The 15,644-nt window shown below is 49.2% G+C and overlaps 1 protein-coding gene across 2 annotated transcripts; it reads right to left on the minus strand.

The window, feature by feature from the left end:
• Window positions 1-490: 490 nt before the first annotated feature.
• On the minus strand, window positions 491-13,444 carry Alg1 (ALG1 chitobiosyldiphosphodolichol beta-mannosyltransferase). 2 transcript variants are annotated; one of them, XM_045161690.1, is made up of 13 exons: window positions 13,234-13,444; window positions 12,775-12,852; window positions 12,552-12,655; window positions 10,939-11,087; window positions 8,875-8,964; window positions 8,445-8,555; window positions 7,211-7,332; window positions 7,037-7,075; window positions 6,701-6,760; window positions 5,854-5,964; window positions 3,593-3,707; window positions 2,439-2,514; window positions 491-1,745 (listed from the first exon to the last, which is right to left on the minus strand). In XM_045161690.1, exons 1-13 carry the CDS (start codon window positions 13,442-13,444, stop codon window positions 1,614-1,616), a joined length of 1,398 nt encoding a protein of 465 aa, XP_045017625.1. In that variant the 3' UTR covers window positions 491-1,613. The 2 variants fall into 2 exon arrangements, with proteins under 2 accessions (XP_045017625.1, XP_045017626.1); XM_045161691.1 differs by lacking the exons at window positions 12,552-12,655; window positions 12,775-12,852; window positions 13,234-13,444 and having other exon boundaries at window positions 8,875-8,976; window positions 10,939-11,073.
• Window positions 13,445-15,644: the final 2,200 nt, after the last annotated feature.

The following is a 15,644-nucleotide window of genomic DNA, read 5'->3' on the forward strand; positions in this document are numbered from 1 at the left end:
TTTCTTATAATAATTTCATACAATTGACCAAACCATTTTGTGTGTTTTGCTGGTATTGGATGGATTCAGGCTGGAGATACAACTCAGTGGTAAGAGGGCTTGCATACCAAGTGTCAAGCCCTAGATTTAATATCTGATGCTGCAAAAAAATACTATATGTATATACTAATAAAAATATATTTTCTTATCACAGTTCAAGCAGGTCAAAGGTAGCTCCATATTTTAGTTTGATTTAGGTGTTACAGAACACAGGTTCAAATTGAACATTTGCAAGCTAGGCATGGTGGTGCACCCCTTTAATCCCAGCACTTGGGAGGCAGAGGTAGAGACTGCTGAGTTCAAGGCCAGCCTGGACTAGAGAGAGACCCTAACCTCAAAAAAACAAACAAAAAAATTGAACATTTGCATTTGGAAACTTCACAAGTTAACATTTCTGAGGAGAAAAAAAAAAAAAGAATCCTAAGGCAAACAACTTCAGACAAGGACAAAGTTTTAAATCAATTGAAACTTCCTTTAATTAAAAGACCAAGGGACAAGAAGCCCCTTTACTGCAGTACATCCCATATGGCTCTTACATAGAGGAAAACAGACATCAGGGAGTCACGTGTTCTCACCAGCACCCAACTCAAGTGAACAGAAGCAAGACTTTGACTACCAACACTGAGATTGTAATTCATCTTTATATGCAGCATTTTGTTTGGTGGATTTAAATCACTTAGTGGAATTACAGAATTGGAAAAGACATATAAAATCTGAACATGGTATTTATAAGCTATACAGAAAAGGTCAGGTCAGTATTTCAAGGTTTTAAATTACTGGCTTAAAATTAGCATAAGATAAAATAAATGACTTCAAAATCATCTTCCATGTTGTTTCTGGTCATTGGAGAAATGGAAATTAATCTGGAAAGTACAGAATGTGCTTCAAACTCCTGGATGATGGGCCCTTTTTCCTTCCAAAGTACATCTATAAGGCATCATTTTGAAAACATCTGCTGTGAATAGGTTCCTGTGGCTTCATCCGTGGGTTCCACCTTATGTAATATCCCACCCAGAACTCTAGGTGGCATAAACTGGCTACTGGATAAAGGACATGAGTGGAGTAGCTCTCATGGAGAGGATTTGTGAAGTCTTCCAGCTGGCCATGTAAAACCACAGTGAAGCAGTCCCTTTAGGAAGATTCTCCTTTTCCTCTCTGCTGTTCACTATTACAAAGGAATATTCCAAATAAACAGCTGTATAGGTGGTCCAAAACACTAATGAGAAAACATGCTTTCAATTCAAATGTAATCGGCAACTGCCTTGTCATTTGCCAGTCAAGTCCATAAACTGAAGGAAAACAGGTGACCTGTCTGCAATAGCAATGTGCTCATCCCAGGAGAGAAGAGTACCTCAGAGCCTCAAAGAAGCCAAAATCAAGCACTTTCCAGATCATTCTCCAGGGGGAGCTCACAGGATGGAGATCTTTTCCCCAGGCAGCTCACACTGCAAGTCCTTCCAGCTTCTGACCACCAGGATGAAGGAGCAGCAGGCTCAAGATGGGCAAGGGCGAGCTAGGGCCCTGTCTTCAGGGTCATGGATCCACTTCAGAGTCCTCATCTCAAGCCCACAAAGTCACCTGTCCATCAGCAATGGCAGCACTGTCCTCTCCCAGCTCTCATCCCACCTCAGCTCCTCTGACTCCCGGAGGTTCCTGCGGAACTGGCTGAGTTTGCCAGCATGGTCAGGAAACTTTGAGAAAAGCACCTAAAGAAAAGAAACCCCAGAACTTTAGCCATCTCTGCTCCATGCTTGGTCCTCAACCTGGCTGACTTGAGACTGCTCCAACCTCAGGCTCTCCACCAGAAGTGTCCCTTGCAAGTCCAAGCCCCTGACCATCACAGGATACTGGAGGGAAAGGTCTGCTTTCACTGCCCATGCCCTGAAGCTCATCCAACCTCCCCGTGTCTCCCCTCCCCTCCCAGGCACAGTCACACTGTTGTCAGGGAAAGGGACAGGCAGTGACGGTTCTTAGTCTGTATCAGGCTCAGCAAATGACAGCTTGTGGGCCAAACGCTGCCTCCCATGTGTACATAAAGCTTTCTTGGAGCCCAGCCCCCGTCTTCATATGATGTGCAGCTGCTCTCACATTCACATCAGGACACAATTGGAAAGTTCTCAGAACTGCAAGACAGAGTCAAAATGCTCTCCACCCAGCTTGACACACTTACTAAGCACGAGGAAAAGCCTAGAGGGCAGTCCAGGGTCCATCCTGACAGGTGTGAGCTCCAAAACCCAGAGGCAGACTGGGTGTGATCCTGCCAGACAGCATGGGAGGCTGCCTAGGAGGCCTGCGCTTCTTCCCTGTGCCTTCTACACCCCAGAGTGCCAACATAGTGCCCCTGCAGTGCGAAGCAGTCTCCAACCCTCCAAGCCCTGTCTTAACGATAGACCCTCTACCTGCAGCTGAGCGGCCAACTCCTCAGCATCCGTGAACACCAGACCATTCTCTCCATGTCTCACAAGCTCATGTAAACTGCAGAGAAAACAAGAGACCTAAGCCCAACTGACACCCATCCAACCTCCATCCCCCACAGGTGAAGCCCACGCCAGGAATGCTGGTTGATCTCTGAGAGTCAGTCTGTTTGGAGATGGAGCCTGGAAGGACACAGGTCAAAATGCCAGGGAGAAAGGACCCAACAGGGAGGTGGCTGTTTTGTGCCAAAAAGCATTCCTGGTTTTTTACCTCCAATCCACACCTGAGGCCTTGGTTTTGCACAATTAGGGTGGCTTTTCAGGGTCATGGGGAGGTTCAGTCCTGACAGGCCCTGAACTATGCTCACAGGAAAGTCTCACACCCTGCAGCTCCATCCACAGGGTAGTCCCTGACCAGCAACAGGGCAGTACATCTGGAAGCTTGTCTTCCACCCCCCAATGGCTCTGGTGTAGCTAATCTCCATCCATCTATGGAGACAGGCCATGAGGGACACGGTGAGAGAGTAGAGGGACATAAAACAGGACACAGGAGGCAGCCACAGCCACCTTTCTCTAAGCAGTGTGAACCTTGGTACAGGACATTTTAGGTGCATACATGAGCTCTAAGCAAAAGTCAGCCCTATTCATCATCCCATATCAGCATGAAGACTCACTCCAGATTACAGGCATGTGTCTTTCTACCAGGCATAATCAAAGTCAGGCAAAATTGCCGGGCATGGTAGCGTACGCCTTTATTCCCAGCACTTGGGAGGCAGAGGTAGGAGGATCACTGAAGGTTCGAGGTCAAACTGAGACTACATAGTAAATTCCAGGTCAGCCTAAGCTAGAGCGAGACCCTACCTCGAAAAACCCAAAAAAAAAAAAAACCAGGCAAAATCAACCCAATTTTGTACCAGAGATTGGCTGAGTCCATGGATATGGAAACCATGGACATGCCAAGACCACTATACTTCAGTAGGGCTCAGACCATCCACAGGGACTGCAAGGTCCCTACACTTGACCCCTAGACTAATGCAGGTTAATGCCCTGTTGAGGCACCTCACACAGCTTGAGCGCTGATCTGCTCTCAGCAGCTGATCTAGAACATAAGCCCAGAAGGGTTCAGCGTCTGCCCCTACCACTTGAAGTTCAGAGCACACACGGGCAGGCAGCACCCGAACATGTCCACCACCTTCATGGGCAGGTCTAGGCCGCTGGAGGACTTGTGCAGACAGACGCCAAGGTCCGCCGACCCTGCAGATAAGTAGGAGGAAGAACAGGCTTGAAACACGAGGATACATCCTCCCACCAAATGGTAAAATGTCCCTAACGAGACCATCCCTAAACACAAGTGGCTTACGCTGGCCATGAGCCAGGCGGCCTGGTGAGAGGCAGAGACAGGCTGACTACTGGGTCCTGTCTGAAACTGTCTTGTGCTTAAGGTTTACAGTTTTCAGTTCCATTTACTCAGTCTTCTGCTCAGCTGTAATCTGTTGTCACTGTGCGGTGGGTACAGGGTCTCAGGTGAGGCAATTAAAGTGTTGGTTGTGGAGAATGGAGATGCTCGCACAACTCTTGCACTGCCTGGAGAAATGATTAGAACAAGCTGGAGAGAGAGCTCAGCACGAAGAGCCTGCTGTGAGTTTGACCTCCAGAGCCCATGTGAAACAGCTGGGCATGGTCATGCAAGCGGAGACAGAGTCACTGGGGCTCATCAGTCAGCAAAACTTCAGCAAGAACTCCAGGTGTGGTGAAAAACTGTCTCAAGGAAAGAAGGGAAGAGAGCAGTCGAGGACATCCAACATCCTCCTGTGGCCTTTGCCCATGTGCACACTGGGTACATTCATCTATATATACACACAAGCCATGCACACTACACACCACCAAAAAGAATGATTAGAATGGCAAATTTTGTTATATGTATTTTACCATAATTTTTAAAAGAACTTCCACTTAAAAAAAAAAATGAGATACACAGATGACTTAGTGGTTATGGTGCTTGCCAGCAAAGCTAAAGGACCCATGTTTGATTCCCTAGGGCCCACGTAAGCCAGATGCAGAGTAGCACATACATCTGGAGTTCGTTTGTAGCACCTAGAGGCCCTGGCGTGCCCATTCTCTTCCTTCCTCCCTCTGTTCCCTCTTTCTCAAGTAAATGAATTTAAAAATACGTGAAATATGGGCTGGAGGGATGGCTTATAGGTTACCACGTTTGCCTGTAAAGCCAAAGGACCCAGGTTCAATTTCCCCAGGACCCACATTAGTCAGATGCACAAGGGGGAGCGCACACATCTGGAGTTTGTTTGCAGTGGCTGGAGGCCCTGGCATGCCCATTCTCTCTGTCTCCCTCCCTCCCTCCTTCTCTGTCAAATAAATAATAAAATAAATATTACATATATATATATATGTATGTATTTTTTTTTCCCCTACATGGGGAGAAGGCTCAGCAGTTAAAGGTGCTTACTTATAAGTCTGCCGGCCAAGTTCAATCCCCAGCACCCACACAAAGCCCACACATCTGTGACCCTAATAAACCCATGGCAATAAGAGGCAGCGGCAGAAAAATCCTTAAGCTCATGCACACAGTGGCAAAAACAAGGAGACCACATCTCAAGCTAAGTAGAAAGAACAAATACCCCCAAGTCAGTACTCAAGACCACACATGCACATACACACACACACACACACACACGATAAAAAAAAATTAAAACAAAGCCGGGCGTGGTGGCGCACGCCTTTAATCCCAGCACTCGGGAGGCAGAGGTACGAGGATCACCGTGAGTTCAAGGCCACCCTGAGACTACAGAGTTAATTCCAGGTCAGCCTGGACCAGAGTGAGACCCTACCTCGAAAAACCAAAAAAAAAAAAAAAAAAAAATTAAAACAAAACGAAGCCAAACATAGGCTGCACAGGCCTTTAAATCCCAGTACTACAGAGATGGAGGCAGGAGGATTGCTGAGTTTGAGGCAGCCTGGGCAAAGAGTGATTTGCAGATCAGCCTAGGCTATAGTGAGGCCCTACCTTAAAAAAAAAAAAGAAACATAATAATAATAATAATAATAAATGCTAGAAACTCACAGCAAATCAACACAAAACAGCTTTCACCTGGACCCAGTGGCACTGCCTGAAATTTCACCCTCTTGGAGGCAGAGACAGGAGGAACTGCTACCCTTGGAAACCAACCTGGTCTACTTATAGTGAGACTTGGCCTCAAAAAACAAACAAACAAAAAACCAAGATTACCCCACAGAAACAGAGGTTGATAAAATCTTTCTCTCCACCCCTTCTCAGAGAGGATGTTCCTCCCGGGCAGTGGGTACTGTGTCCCCAGGGAAGCCCTTCTGAGACGGCGTGCTCCTCCCAGGCCCTCCGCCGGCCCCTGAAGCTTGGGTCACTCACCTAGAAGCAGTGGGTAGTCCTCAGCCTCCAGCCATGGAGTGCTGAACTGAACATGCCGGAAGTGCTTCTGACTGATGAGGTGGCTGTAATGCTCCTTGAGAGGCCCTTTGCCTTCACAGAGAAGAGCAGTCACTACCACAGCTCCATATTGGTCCCAGCCACCCACTACCCAGGTCTCTGCCAGGCAAGCTGCTGCTTAGCAGCTATTTGCCATGACCCTGCCCCCAGTGGCCCCAATCAGGCCCTGAGACCACATGAGGGGTATACCCTGACCAGAGCCCTCCCACCTACAATGAGCTCCCCAAGGCTGCAGGCTGCCAAGATGACTAGAACAAAGCCTGGGGATAAGGCAGACAAACAGCATCTGCACCTGTGCCCTGTGCAAGAGGCACAGGGACTCTTCCTTGAGGGCCAGGGTTCTACACAGCTATTGCCTAACAGTCCTCTGGCCCTGGCTCTACTTCCCACCCTGTGGCTGGCCACAGCTCTGTGCTGGACAGAGCTCTCTGCTGCAAACCACAGAGGCTCAAAGCACCTGTCTCCGAGTCCTGCCTTCTAAGATTCATTCACATCTGGACTTCACAGCCTGCCACAAGCCTCCCCCCCCCCCCAGCCTTGTTTTCCCCGGTTATCACATGGATCTAGGAAACTCTAGCCCAAGCCAGGCGTGGTGGTACAGTCCTGTCCCAGCTACTTGGGAGGCTGAGGCAGGAGGATCACAAGTTCATCATCTGCTTAGGCTACACAGTGAACTCAAGGCCACTGTGTGGAGGCAATGTCAAGGCCTCCCTTGCCCCTCTCCCTCCCTCACTCCCTCATATCAAGATGTCAAGATTCCTGATGGTACCTGTTATCACACAGACTAGGGAAGGAAGATTGTCTCCACTGAAAGTCAGCTGGTCGAACTCTGTGTTTAAAACAAGAAATTATAACAAGGATAAAAATAAGATGGTGAGTAAATGGGAAAAGGAGTTGATAGCCTCAAGATACTCCTCAAATTCAGGCTCTGGCTACTCACTGACCACAATGATTCACAGCTTCCTAAGCCCTCCCCCACCGTCCTCAGGCTCGCCCACCCATGGTCCATGACCACAACCACACAGCAGCCCACCACACACACAGCCCTCCATGCTCAGTGACCCAGACAAGCCCGAGCCACTGACTGGCCCAGCCCGACACCTACTTTCTAATGCAGCCAGCAGGATGGAGAAGTCCTCGTCCTCTACAAGAGAGAAGAAGAGTCACAGACGACCCCTGACACGCGTGGTCCAGCTCAGACCCCCAGCCTTGCTCCAGGGGAGAGGGCAGGAGCTCATGTGCGGGGCAGACGAGACTCAAGCACGGGGGAGGGGCAGACCTGTCCAACTCGTGCTGCTCACTAGTAGCGCTGGCCGCCCAGGCGCACGTGTCACCACGCCACTCTGAGGGTCTCTCTCGGTGAACAACGACCTCTCTGTGGCCGTGTCCACGGGTGCCGAGCTGAGGGGCAGAGGAAAGACATAAGAGCAGCTGCAGGGACAGGACGGCACTGGCCACCACAGCTGGGCCACAGGCTCCTAGCCCCACACCAAGGTGGTTACTCGCTGGCACAAGGTCAGACCAGGAAACCCCATCTGCCACTTCATGCCACCTCCACAGGCTTCCCATCACACCTTCCTTATCATCCCATGGGGGTGCAGGGACACCTCCTGTCAACATGCTTGGCTACCGAGAGGCACAGACAGGATAGCCGTCAGGGTCACTTGCCACCATGAGCACAGAGACCCATTAGCAGGACAGGAAGGTGGCTCAGGCTTCAGCAGTTGGGATTTTGTTTGTTGTTAGTACTGGTGATTGAACCCAAGGCTCTCCATATGCTATGCAATTTCTCTATCACTGAGCTATATCCTCAGTTCTGGTTTTATTTTTTTAAATTTTAATTATTATTATTATTTTGGTGGGGGCAGGGTGGCCTCAAATGCTCTCTGTAGCCAAGGCTGACCCTGAACTCCTGATATCCTCCTGTCTCCACACACCAAGTGTTGGATTACAGATGTGCCCTGCTACGCCTAGCTTATATATTCCTGGGAATCGAACCCAGAGCCTCATGCATACTAGGCAAGTACTCTGTTCCTGAACTACATTCCCAACCCCTCAGGAGATCCTCTTCAAGGGCCCAAAAGCAAACACTTCAGCCTTTGCGAGATAGTCACTCTCTGCTGCTGGAGTAGCCGTTGTTTTCTGATCTTGCTATACAGCCCAGGCTGGCCTCAAACTCACCATCTTCCTGTCTCGGCTTCCCAGTGCTGGGATTATAGTCATGTGTCACCATGCCCAGCGATCACTGCTTTCTAAGACAGGATTTCACTATGGAATCCAAGCTGGCCTCAAACTCACTATCCTCGCGTCGGCCTCCCAAATGCTGGGATTATTACAAACATGCACCAGCACAACAGGCTTCAGGATGCCCCTGGCAACATGTAGGTCAGCTGCATTCCAATCAAATTTCTTCAGACACAGGTGGCAGCTGCAGCCTCAGTTTACACCTTTGAATCAGTGCATTCCCAGGTTTGTAGGAGGCCATGACTGCAGGGAAAAGTCAGGACACATACCAGCTCCGAAAGGAAGGGTGTGTGCGACCCAGCTTCATGAAGAGTTCATGCTGCAGGTCCAGGGGTGTCTCCTTAAAGAAGGATGCTGGTTTGTCATAGATGGTCACAGCCCTCAGGTGAGAGGGGGCAAGAAAGGGAGAAAAATCTAAGAAACAGAAGACCCAGAAAAACAAAGAAACTTGGGGAATCCCTATGACAAGAAGCTTTACAATAACTTGGGACAACACACAAATTTTCAGCACCAAAAATGCCTAGAGCCCCCCCCCCCCCAGCTGGGTGGGAAGGAACCCCATTCCACTGCCTCTTTCTTCAGCTTCCCAAAACTGGTAAGCACCGAGTACTTCAGCATGAGTTCTCGGGTGTTCTGGCTCTCGACAGTCCTGGCCTCCGTGTCATCTGTAGGCTCACGGGAGTCCCTGGCCCTGCATACCTGATGTGCCAGTTCTCTGCCAGGTCTTCCCGCATTGCGTTGGTCACACACAGGTTCAGGTGGGACAGGCGCCCAAAGAGCTTTTCATACCTACAGAATTGTCTCAAGATCAACAGAGTCCTCCATGAGACTCAACAACTCTCAGTAGCAAAGAGAATGCAGAGATGGCACCCCCAAACCTGCACCACCTGAGCTCCCCTATACGCTTCCCTTTTCACGACTTCCCTACTCTGTCGCTGTGCATACCATTATCCAGGTACAATCCAGTCTCCCTCACACACAGCAGTGATGTCACAACAAAGGCCCGGAAGGCGGATCCGGTCACTCTATGCCACTGCCACAAAGGCTGCGGCTGCAGCTCGCCCTCAGCATGGCGCAGAGGGGACTCAGCGAATGTGAAGGGCAGGGGACATGGCGGCTCCAAACTGACACTGGAGGCCTCATCACAGGAGAGGAGGGAAAAAGGACTAGCAAGTCACGGTTACTAAGACGTGAGTTGGCAATGTGGCTCAGCTGGTAGAATGCACTGCTGGCATGCCAGGGGCCCTGAGTTCTACCTCTAGCGCCCATAAACCAAAAAAGTAGTGCACACCTATAATCCCAGCAAGCACTCAGGAGGTGAAGGCAAGAGGATCAGAAGTTCAAGATCCTGGGGTAGGGAAGATGGCTCAGAGGTAAAAGGCACTTGCTTGCAAAGCCTGCTGGCTTAGATTCAATTCCCCAGCTGCCCATGGAAAGCCAGACACAATGTGGCACATGCATCTGGTATTCATATGCACCCTGGCATGCTCATATACACACACACACACACACACACACACACACACACACACACAGAGAAAGAGTTAGTTAGTTAGTCAGTTGGTTAGTTAGTTTGTTCATTCAAGGCCAACCTGGACTAGAGGACACTGTCATCCCTCCCTCCAAAGAAAGAAAAAAGAAAACATTACTAAACTGAGGGCTGGAGAGATGGCTTGGCACTTAAGGAGCTTGCCTGCAAAACCAAAGGATGCTCCAGGTTCAATTCCCCAAGACCCACATAACCCAGACGCACACAGTGGCACATGTGTCTGGAATTCATTCCAACTGAAGGCCCTGGAATGCCCATTCATTCTCTCTCTCATATAAATAAAATTTAAAGTCAGTCTAAGCTAGAGTGAATCCTGTCTCAAGAAAAAGAAAAGAAAAGAAAAGAAAGAAAAGGAAAAAAGAAAAGAAACAAAGAAAGAGAAAAGAAACCAGAAAAGGAAAAGATAATGGTCACTGGGTAAAGCCCTTGTTTGTAGGATGAGGACCTGAGTCTGGGTTCTCAGAACCCATACACATGCTGGGCATGGCAGCACGCATCTGTAATTCCAGCACTGGGGAGGCAGAGGCAGGAGTATCCCTAGAGCAAGCTGCCTAGCTCGCTAAACTCTGGGTTTAGTGAGAGACTCTGTCTCAATAAGCAAGTTGGAGAACGATTAAGGAAAACATCCAACACCAACCTCTGGCCTCTACATTCACACATGTACAAACAACATACATGCCATACACACACTACACACACACACACACACACACACACACACACACAAACTTGAAGATAATAAATACCACTAGAATATTTCAGCCTTTTCTTCTCTACAGACACTAAGAAGGCTCTGCAGTGTTCTCCCTGGGACTGAATCCTCCCTTCTGTGTGGCAATAGTGACATCACTCTCAGCGCATTCTCCTAACTTAGAAAAGGACAGTGACTGCGGTGCACCTTAACTGGAGGAAGATGGAGACATGGTGAGAAGACACATCCAAGCCTGGCCTGAGCCTGGCACGTATCCACTCAAACATTATCAGGAGCTGCCTGGCCTGCTGTCCTCACCAGCAACCGTCAAGCTAAGCAGGGCAGAGGCCACAGCAGCAGTCCCAGCCAGCTCATCCCCAAAGACAGATGCACACCCCGAGACTAAGGACAGACTGGGCTCAGAGCATGCTCTTCCTGTTCCAGGTTGCTCCTTTCTCTCTCTGTCCCACTCACCCAGAAGGGGCTTGGGAGATATATCTGCACCCTCCCCCTAGATTCTTACCACTTAGCCAGCAGTACGAGGGTGTGCTGGGGTCCATGCACCAGGCCCATGATGGAGTAGCCATAGTTGTGCCAGTCAATGACCAGTTTGCTCCCACAAAGGAGACCCACAAACCAGCACACAGCAATGGCGGGCAGGCCTGGGGGATTCTAGGAAAGAGAGAAACTTGGAGGCAGAGGTGGAAACTCACACCACAGCCCAAGTGAAGAGGGACAACCACACAGCCAAGAAACAGTAATCTCTACTGGGCTCTCAATAAACAATGAGACAGACCCTCTCCTTCACCAAGTAAGGGGTAAAAAAATCATAAAAGAAACAGAATTTCCCAATATAACAACTCCAATTAAGAACACACACACACACATACACATATACATGGCTGGAGAGATGGCTCAAAGGTTAAAGCACTTGCCTGCGAAGCCTAAGAACCCAGGTTCAATTCCCCAGTACCCATGTAAGCCAGATGCACAAGATGGCACATGTGTCTGGAGTTCATGTGCAGTGACTAGCATCCCTGGCGTACCCAGTCTCTCTCTCTCTCTCTCTCTCTCTCTCTCTCTCTCTCCCTCTCCCCCCTCCCTCCCTCTCTCTCTCTCTCTCAAATAAATATTTTCTTAAAACCCCTTGGGCTGGAGAGCTGACTCAGCAGATAAGGTGCTTGCTTGCAAAGCCTGACAGCCTGGATTTGATTCCCTAGTACCCATATAAAGCCAGATGCACAGAGTGGAACATGCATCTGGAGTTCGTCTGCAGTGGAAAGAGGCCCTGGCGTGCCCATAGTCTCTCTCTCTCTCTCTCGCCTTACAAATAAAAATTAAAATTAAAAAACTCTGGGCTGAAGGGATGGCTTAGCAATTAAGACACTTGCTTGCAAAGCCAAAGGACCCAGGTTTGATTTCCCATAAGCCAGATGCACAAGGTGGCCCACATGTTCACTTGCAGTGGTTGGATGCCCTGGCACACCCATTCTCTCTCTTTCTCTCTGCCTGCTTCTTTCCCTCCCTTGCTCACTCCCTAATGAATAAATTTTAAAATTTTTTTTTTAATTTTAAAAATTAAAAAGTTCTTAAGAAAGAGTCTGAGTGCCCATGAAGTGAGATTAAATACCTCCTGGTATACTACACACTGTGAACCAGTGTAACCTAGTAAGAAAGGGTGCTTCTGGACATTAAAGTTGGTGGAGAAGAGGTAAGAAGCTTAATTCTAAAACCAGACTCAACAGAGGTTCAAATCATAACTCCACCTCCTCCTGGCTGTGTAAAAATAAGCTATTTGTAGAGCCTGTGTCTACGCTTCACCATCTCTAATATACATGACACAAGAACGTACTCCCGAGGGTTCTTGAGAGGGTTCAATAAGGTAATAATGGTAAACAGTGTGTGACGCGTAAGGTCCTTCGGTGTGAAACTGTGAAAGTGTGGATGGGAACCATAAATGCAATTAACAGTCATGATTAAGCTACTACTCGTAAGTTTTAAAGTTCATACACGAATGAGTTTCCAAGTTATTCATCAACGTGTGTGTGTGTGTGTGTGTGTGTGTGTGTGTATGCTCAAAAGGTTAGCAAGTGAACTGCTAATTGGTTCTCAAAGGGAGGCAGGGCCAGTACATACCTGGAGGAAGATGTAGGTGGCGGGGTCCCTGCCCATTAACTTCCACAGCAAGTGCACCGCCTGATATACAACTTTGACTCCATACTGGAGAACTCGGGGTCCAGCTGCAAGTCAGAAAACACCCGTCTCTACAAAGGAGCTCTTGGCACGCTGCTAGTTCCCACACCTTCCCAACACATGACCACTATGCGGTGGGAAGATTCTGGAGTTGACCTCATCCTACCTCTAAGACTCTTGAGTTCCGTAAGAGGGACGAGCCGAATCCTGTCACTTTGCAAGAGCTCGTTGTGGGGTTTGGAGTCTGAAAGTGAGAATACCCCCCACCTTTAAGGTACCGGATGTACACATCAAAGTCAGATGCTGCGTTGGCCCACATCTGGTCCAGTACTTGGGAGGGGGAGGCAGGATGACAATTAATTCGAGCGGGCTGCAAAGCAAGATCCTGAAAACCAGCAGGGCTGCATGAAGCACTTGCTGCGCAAACGAGAGACTGGAGTCCAGTTCCCCAGCCCTCACCCACGTAAAGCCCGGCGCAGTAGCGCACGTCCCAAACAAGACGGAAGGCAAGGAGCGAGCCCCACACGCGCGCGTCCAGGCGTGGGCACGCACGCACGCACGCACGCACGCACGCGCGCCGCCGGCCCCGCGCGCAAGCCGGAAGCGCCGCCCGCCCGGTACTCACTGAGGAAGCCCAGGAGCGTGACGGCGAAGCCGTGCTTGGCCAGCGACAGCGCGTGGTACTGCATGCGGGGGCTGCGGCCCACGTCGCCCAGCACCACGACCAGCACGTGCGCGGCCGCCCGGGCCCGCCGCCGGCGCCGGCCCACGAGCAGCAGCAGCGGCAGCAGCAGCAGCAGCGCGAGCCACGGCAGCGGCAGCAGCAGCGCCGCCATGTCGCCGGCGGCGGTCACGTGAGCCCGCGGCCGCCGGAAGGGAAGGGAAGGGAAGGGCGGGCCGGGCGGAGACGTCCTCCTAAGGGTGGGGAAAAGCCGAGAAACACGGAAGACTGCGGTTGGCAGGACGCACACGTGGGAAGCTCCCTAGCCCGGCTTCGTATTTCTCTATTAAAAAATAAAGCTGGGGGCTGAAGGCCCTGAAGCGCCCATTCTCTTTCTCCACCTGCCTTTCTTTTTTCTTTTCTTTTCTTTTCTTTCTCTCTCTCTCTCTCACATAAATAAATAAAACATTTTTAAAAAATAAAAAAAATAAAGCTGCAAGCTGCGGCGTGCTTGCGCGCACCTTAAATTCCAGCACTCTGGGAGCAGAGGTAGGAGGATCGTTGGGAGTTCGAGGCCACCCTGAGACTACATGGTAAATTCCAGGTCAGCCTGGACTAGCAAGACCCTACCTCAAAAAAAAAAAAAAAAAAAAAAAAAGTAAATAAAGCTGGACCCTAGGAACTTTTCTCAGAGTCCCAACATCAGTTCCAAATATAGTAGACTGGCTTGTCCTCTGCTGTCATCCCAGCATTGGTTTGATGGAGGCACAAGGATCAAGCGCTTTCCCAAATAAACCCTGCCTCCGCTGTGGAGCCAAGTGACAGTAAGGAAGAATGAACTAGAAAAGACAGTTTTTTGTTTGTTTTGCATGTGTGTGTACTGTATACATACGTGAGTGTGAGTGCTGACAGAGCTGCACCATGCACACTCATGGGGAAGTCAGGTGTCCTGATAGCTCTTCTGTCTCTTCCCTTGAGAGAATCACTCTGTGCCAACAGCTGATGTTTCCTCTTGACCAGAGAACCCCAGCAGTTCTCCTGTCCATAGTCAGCCATTTCCTCAGCTCCAGTTTTATTTTTTCTAATATTTTTATTTATTTGCAAGTAGAGGGAGAGTCAAAAGAGACAGAATGGGCATGCCAGGGCTGCCAGCCACTGCAGACAAACTCCAGGTGCATGTGTCACTTGTGCATCGGCCTTTACATGGGTACTGGAGAATGGAACTCAGGAGGCTAGGCTTTACAGGCAAGCAGTGTAACTGCTGAGTCATCTCTCCAGGCCCAGTTTTATTATTTTTATTGACCTATATTAATTGTATAAGGTAAAGGGGATCACTAGGTTTCATTATGACATTTCCATACACAGCCATAAGCTTAGGCACACTGAGAGTAAGCTACTTGTGTCTGACAAGTGCTTTTAACCCCTGAGCCACCTACCTTGCCCTGTTGTTTTGTTTTCTTAAAAAAAAAAAAAAGTTAAGGCAGAGCGTGGTGGTGCATGCCTTTAATCCCAGCACTTGGGAGGCACAAGTAAGAGGATCGCTGTGAGTTCCAGGCCACCCTAAGACTACAGAATGAGATCCAAGTCAGCCTGAGCTAGAGTGAGACCCTACCTCAAAAAAAAAAAAAAAAATTATTTTCAAGCAGAGAGAGAGAGAAGGCAGAGAATGGGTGCAGCAGGGTCTCTAGCTACTGTAAGTGAACTCCAGATGCATGTGCCATTTTATGCATCTGTTTTATGTGGGTGCTGGGGAATGGCACCTGGGTCATTAAGCTTTGCAGGCAAGCATCTTAACTGCTAAGCCATCTCTCCAGCCCCTTTTCTTTTCTTTTTAAAATAAGTTTATTCATTTATTTACTTGAGAGAGAGAGAGAAATGGGCACACCAGGGCCTCCAGCCACTGCAAATGAACTCCAGATGCATGCACCACTGCCTCTAGCTTTATGTGGGTCCTGAGAAATTGATTCTGGGTTGTTAAGCTTTCCAGGCAAGCTCCTTAAATGCTAAGCCATCTCTCCTGTCTTCTACACCAGTCTTTTTAAAAAGACATTAAAGTTGTTGGAGTTAGAGTCAAGAAAGATGGGGTGGAGGTGTGTGGGGAATGGATCAGTAGGTAAGGACATGCTTGATTCTCAAACATGAAGACAGTCTAAGCACTCACTTAAAAATCTGAGCTGGGCATGGTGGCCCACGCCTTTAATCCCAGCAGAGACCAGAGGATCACTGAGTTCAAGGCCAGCCTGAGACTACAGAGTGTGTTCCAGGATCAGCCTAGGCCACAAGTGAAACACTACCTCAAAAAATAGAAACGGGGGGGGGGGGAGGGTATTACCATGGGATATTTTTTATAATCATGGCAAATGCTAATAAAATTT

This window comes from Jaculus jaculus, chromosome 11 (assembly GCF_020740685.1).
Source record: "Jaculus jaculus isolate mJacJac1 chromosome 11, mJacJac1.mat.Y.cur, whole genome shotgun sequence".
NCBI lineage: Eukaryota > Metazoa > Chordata > Mammalia > Rodentia > Dipodidae > Jaculus > Jaculus jaculus.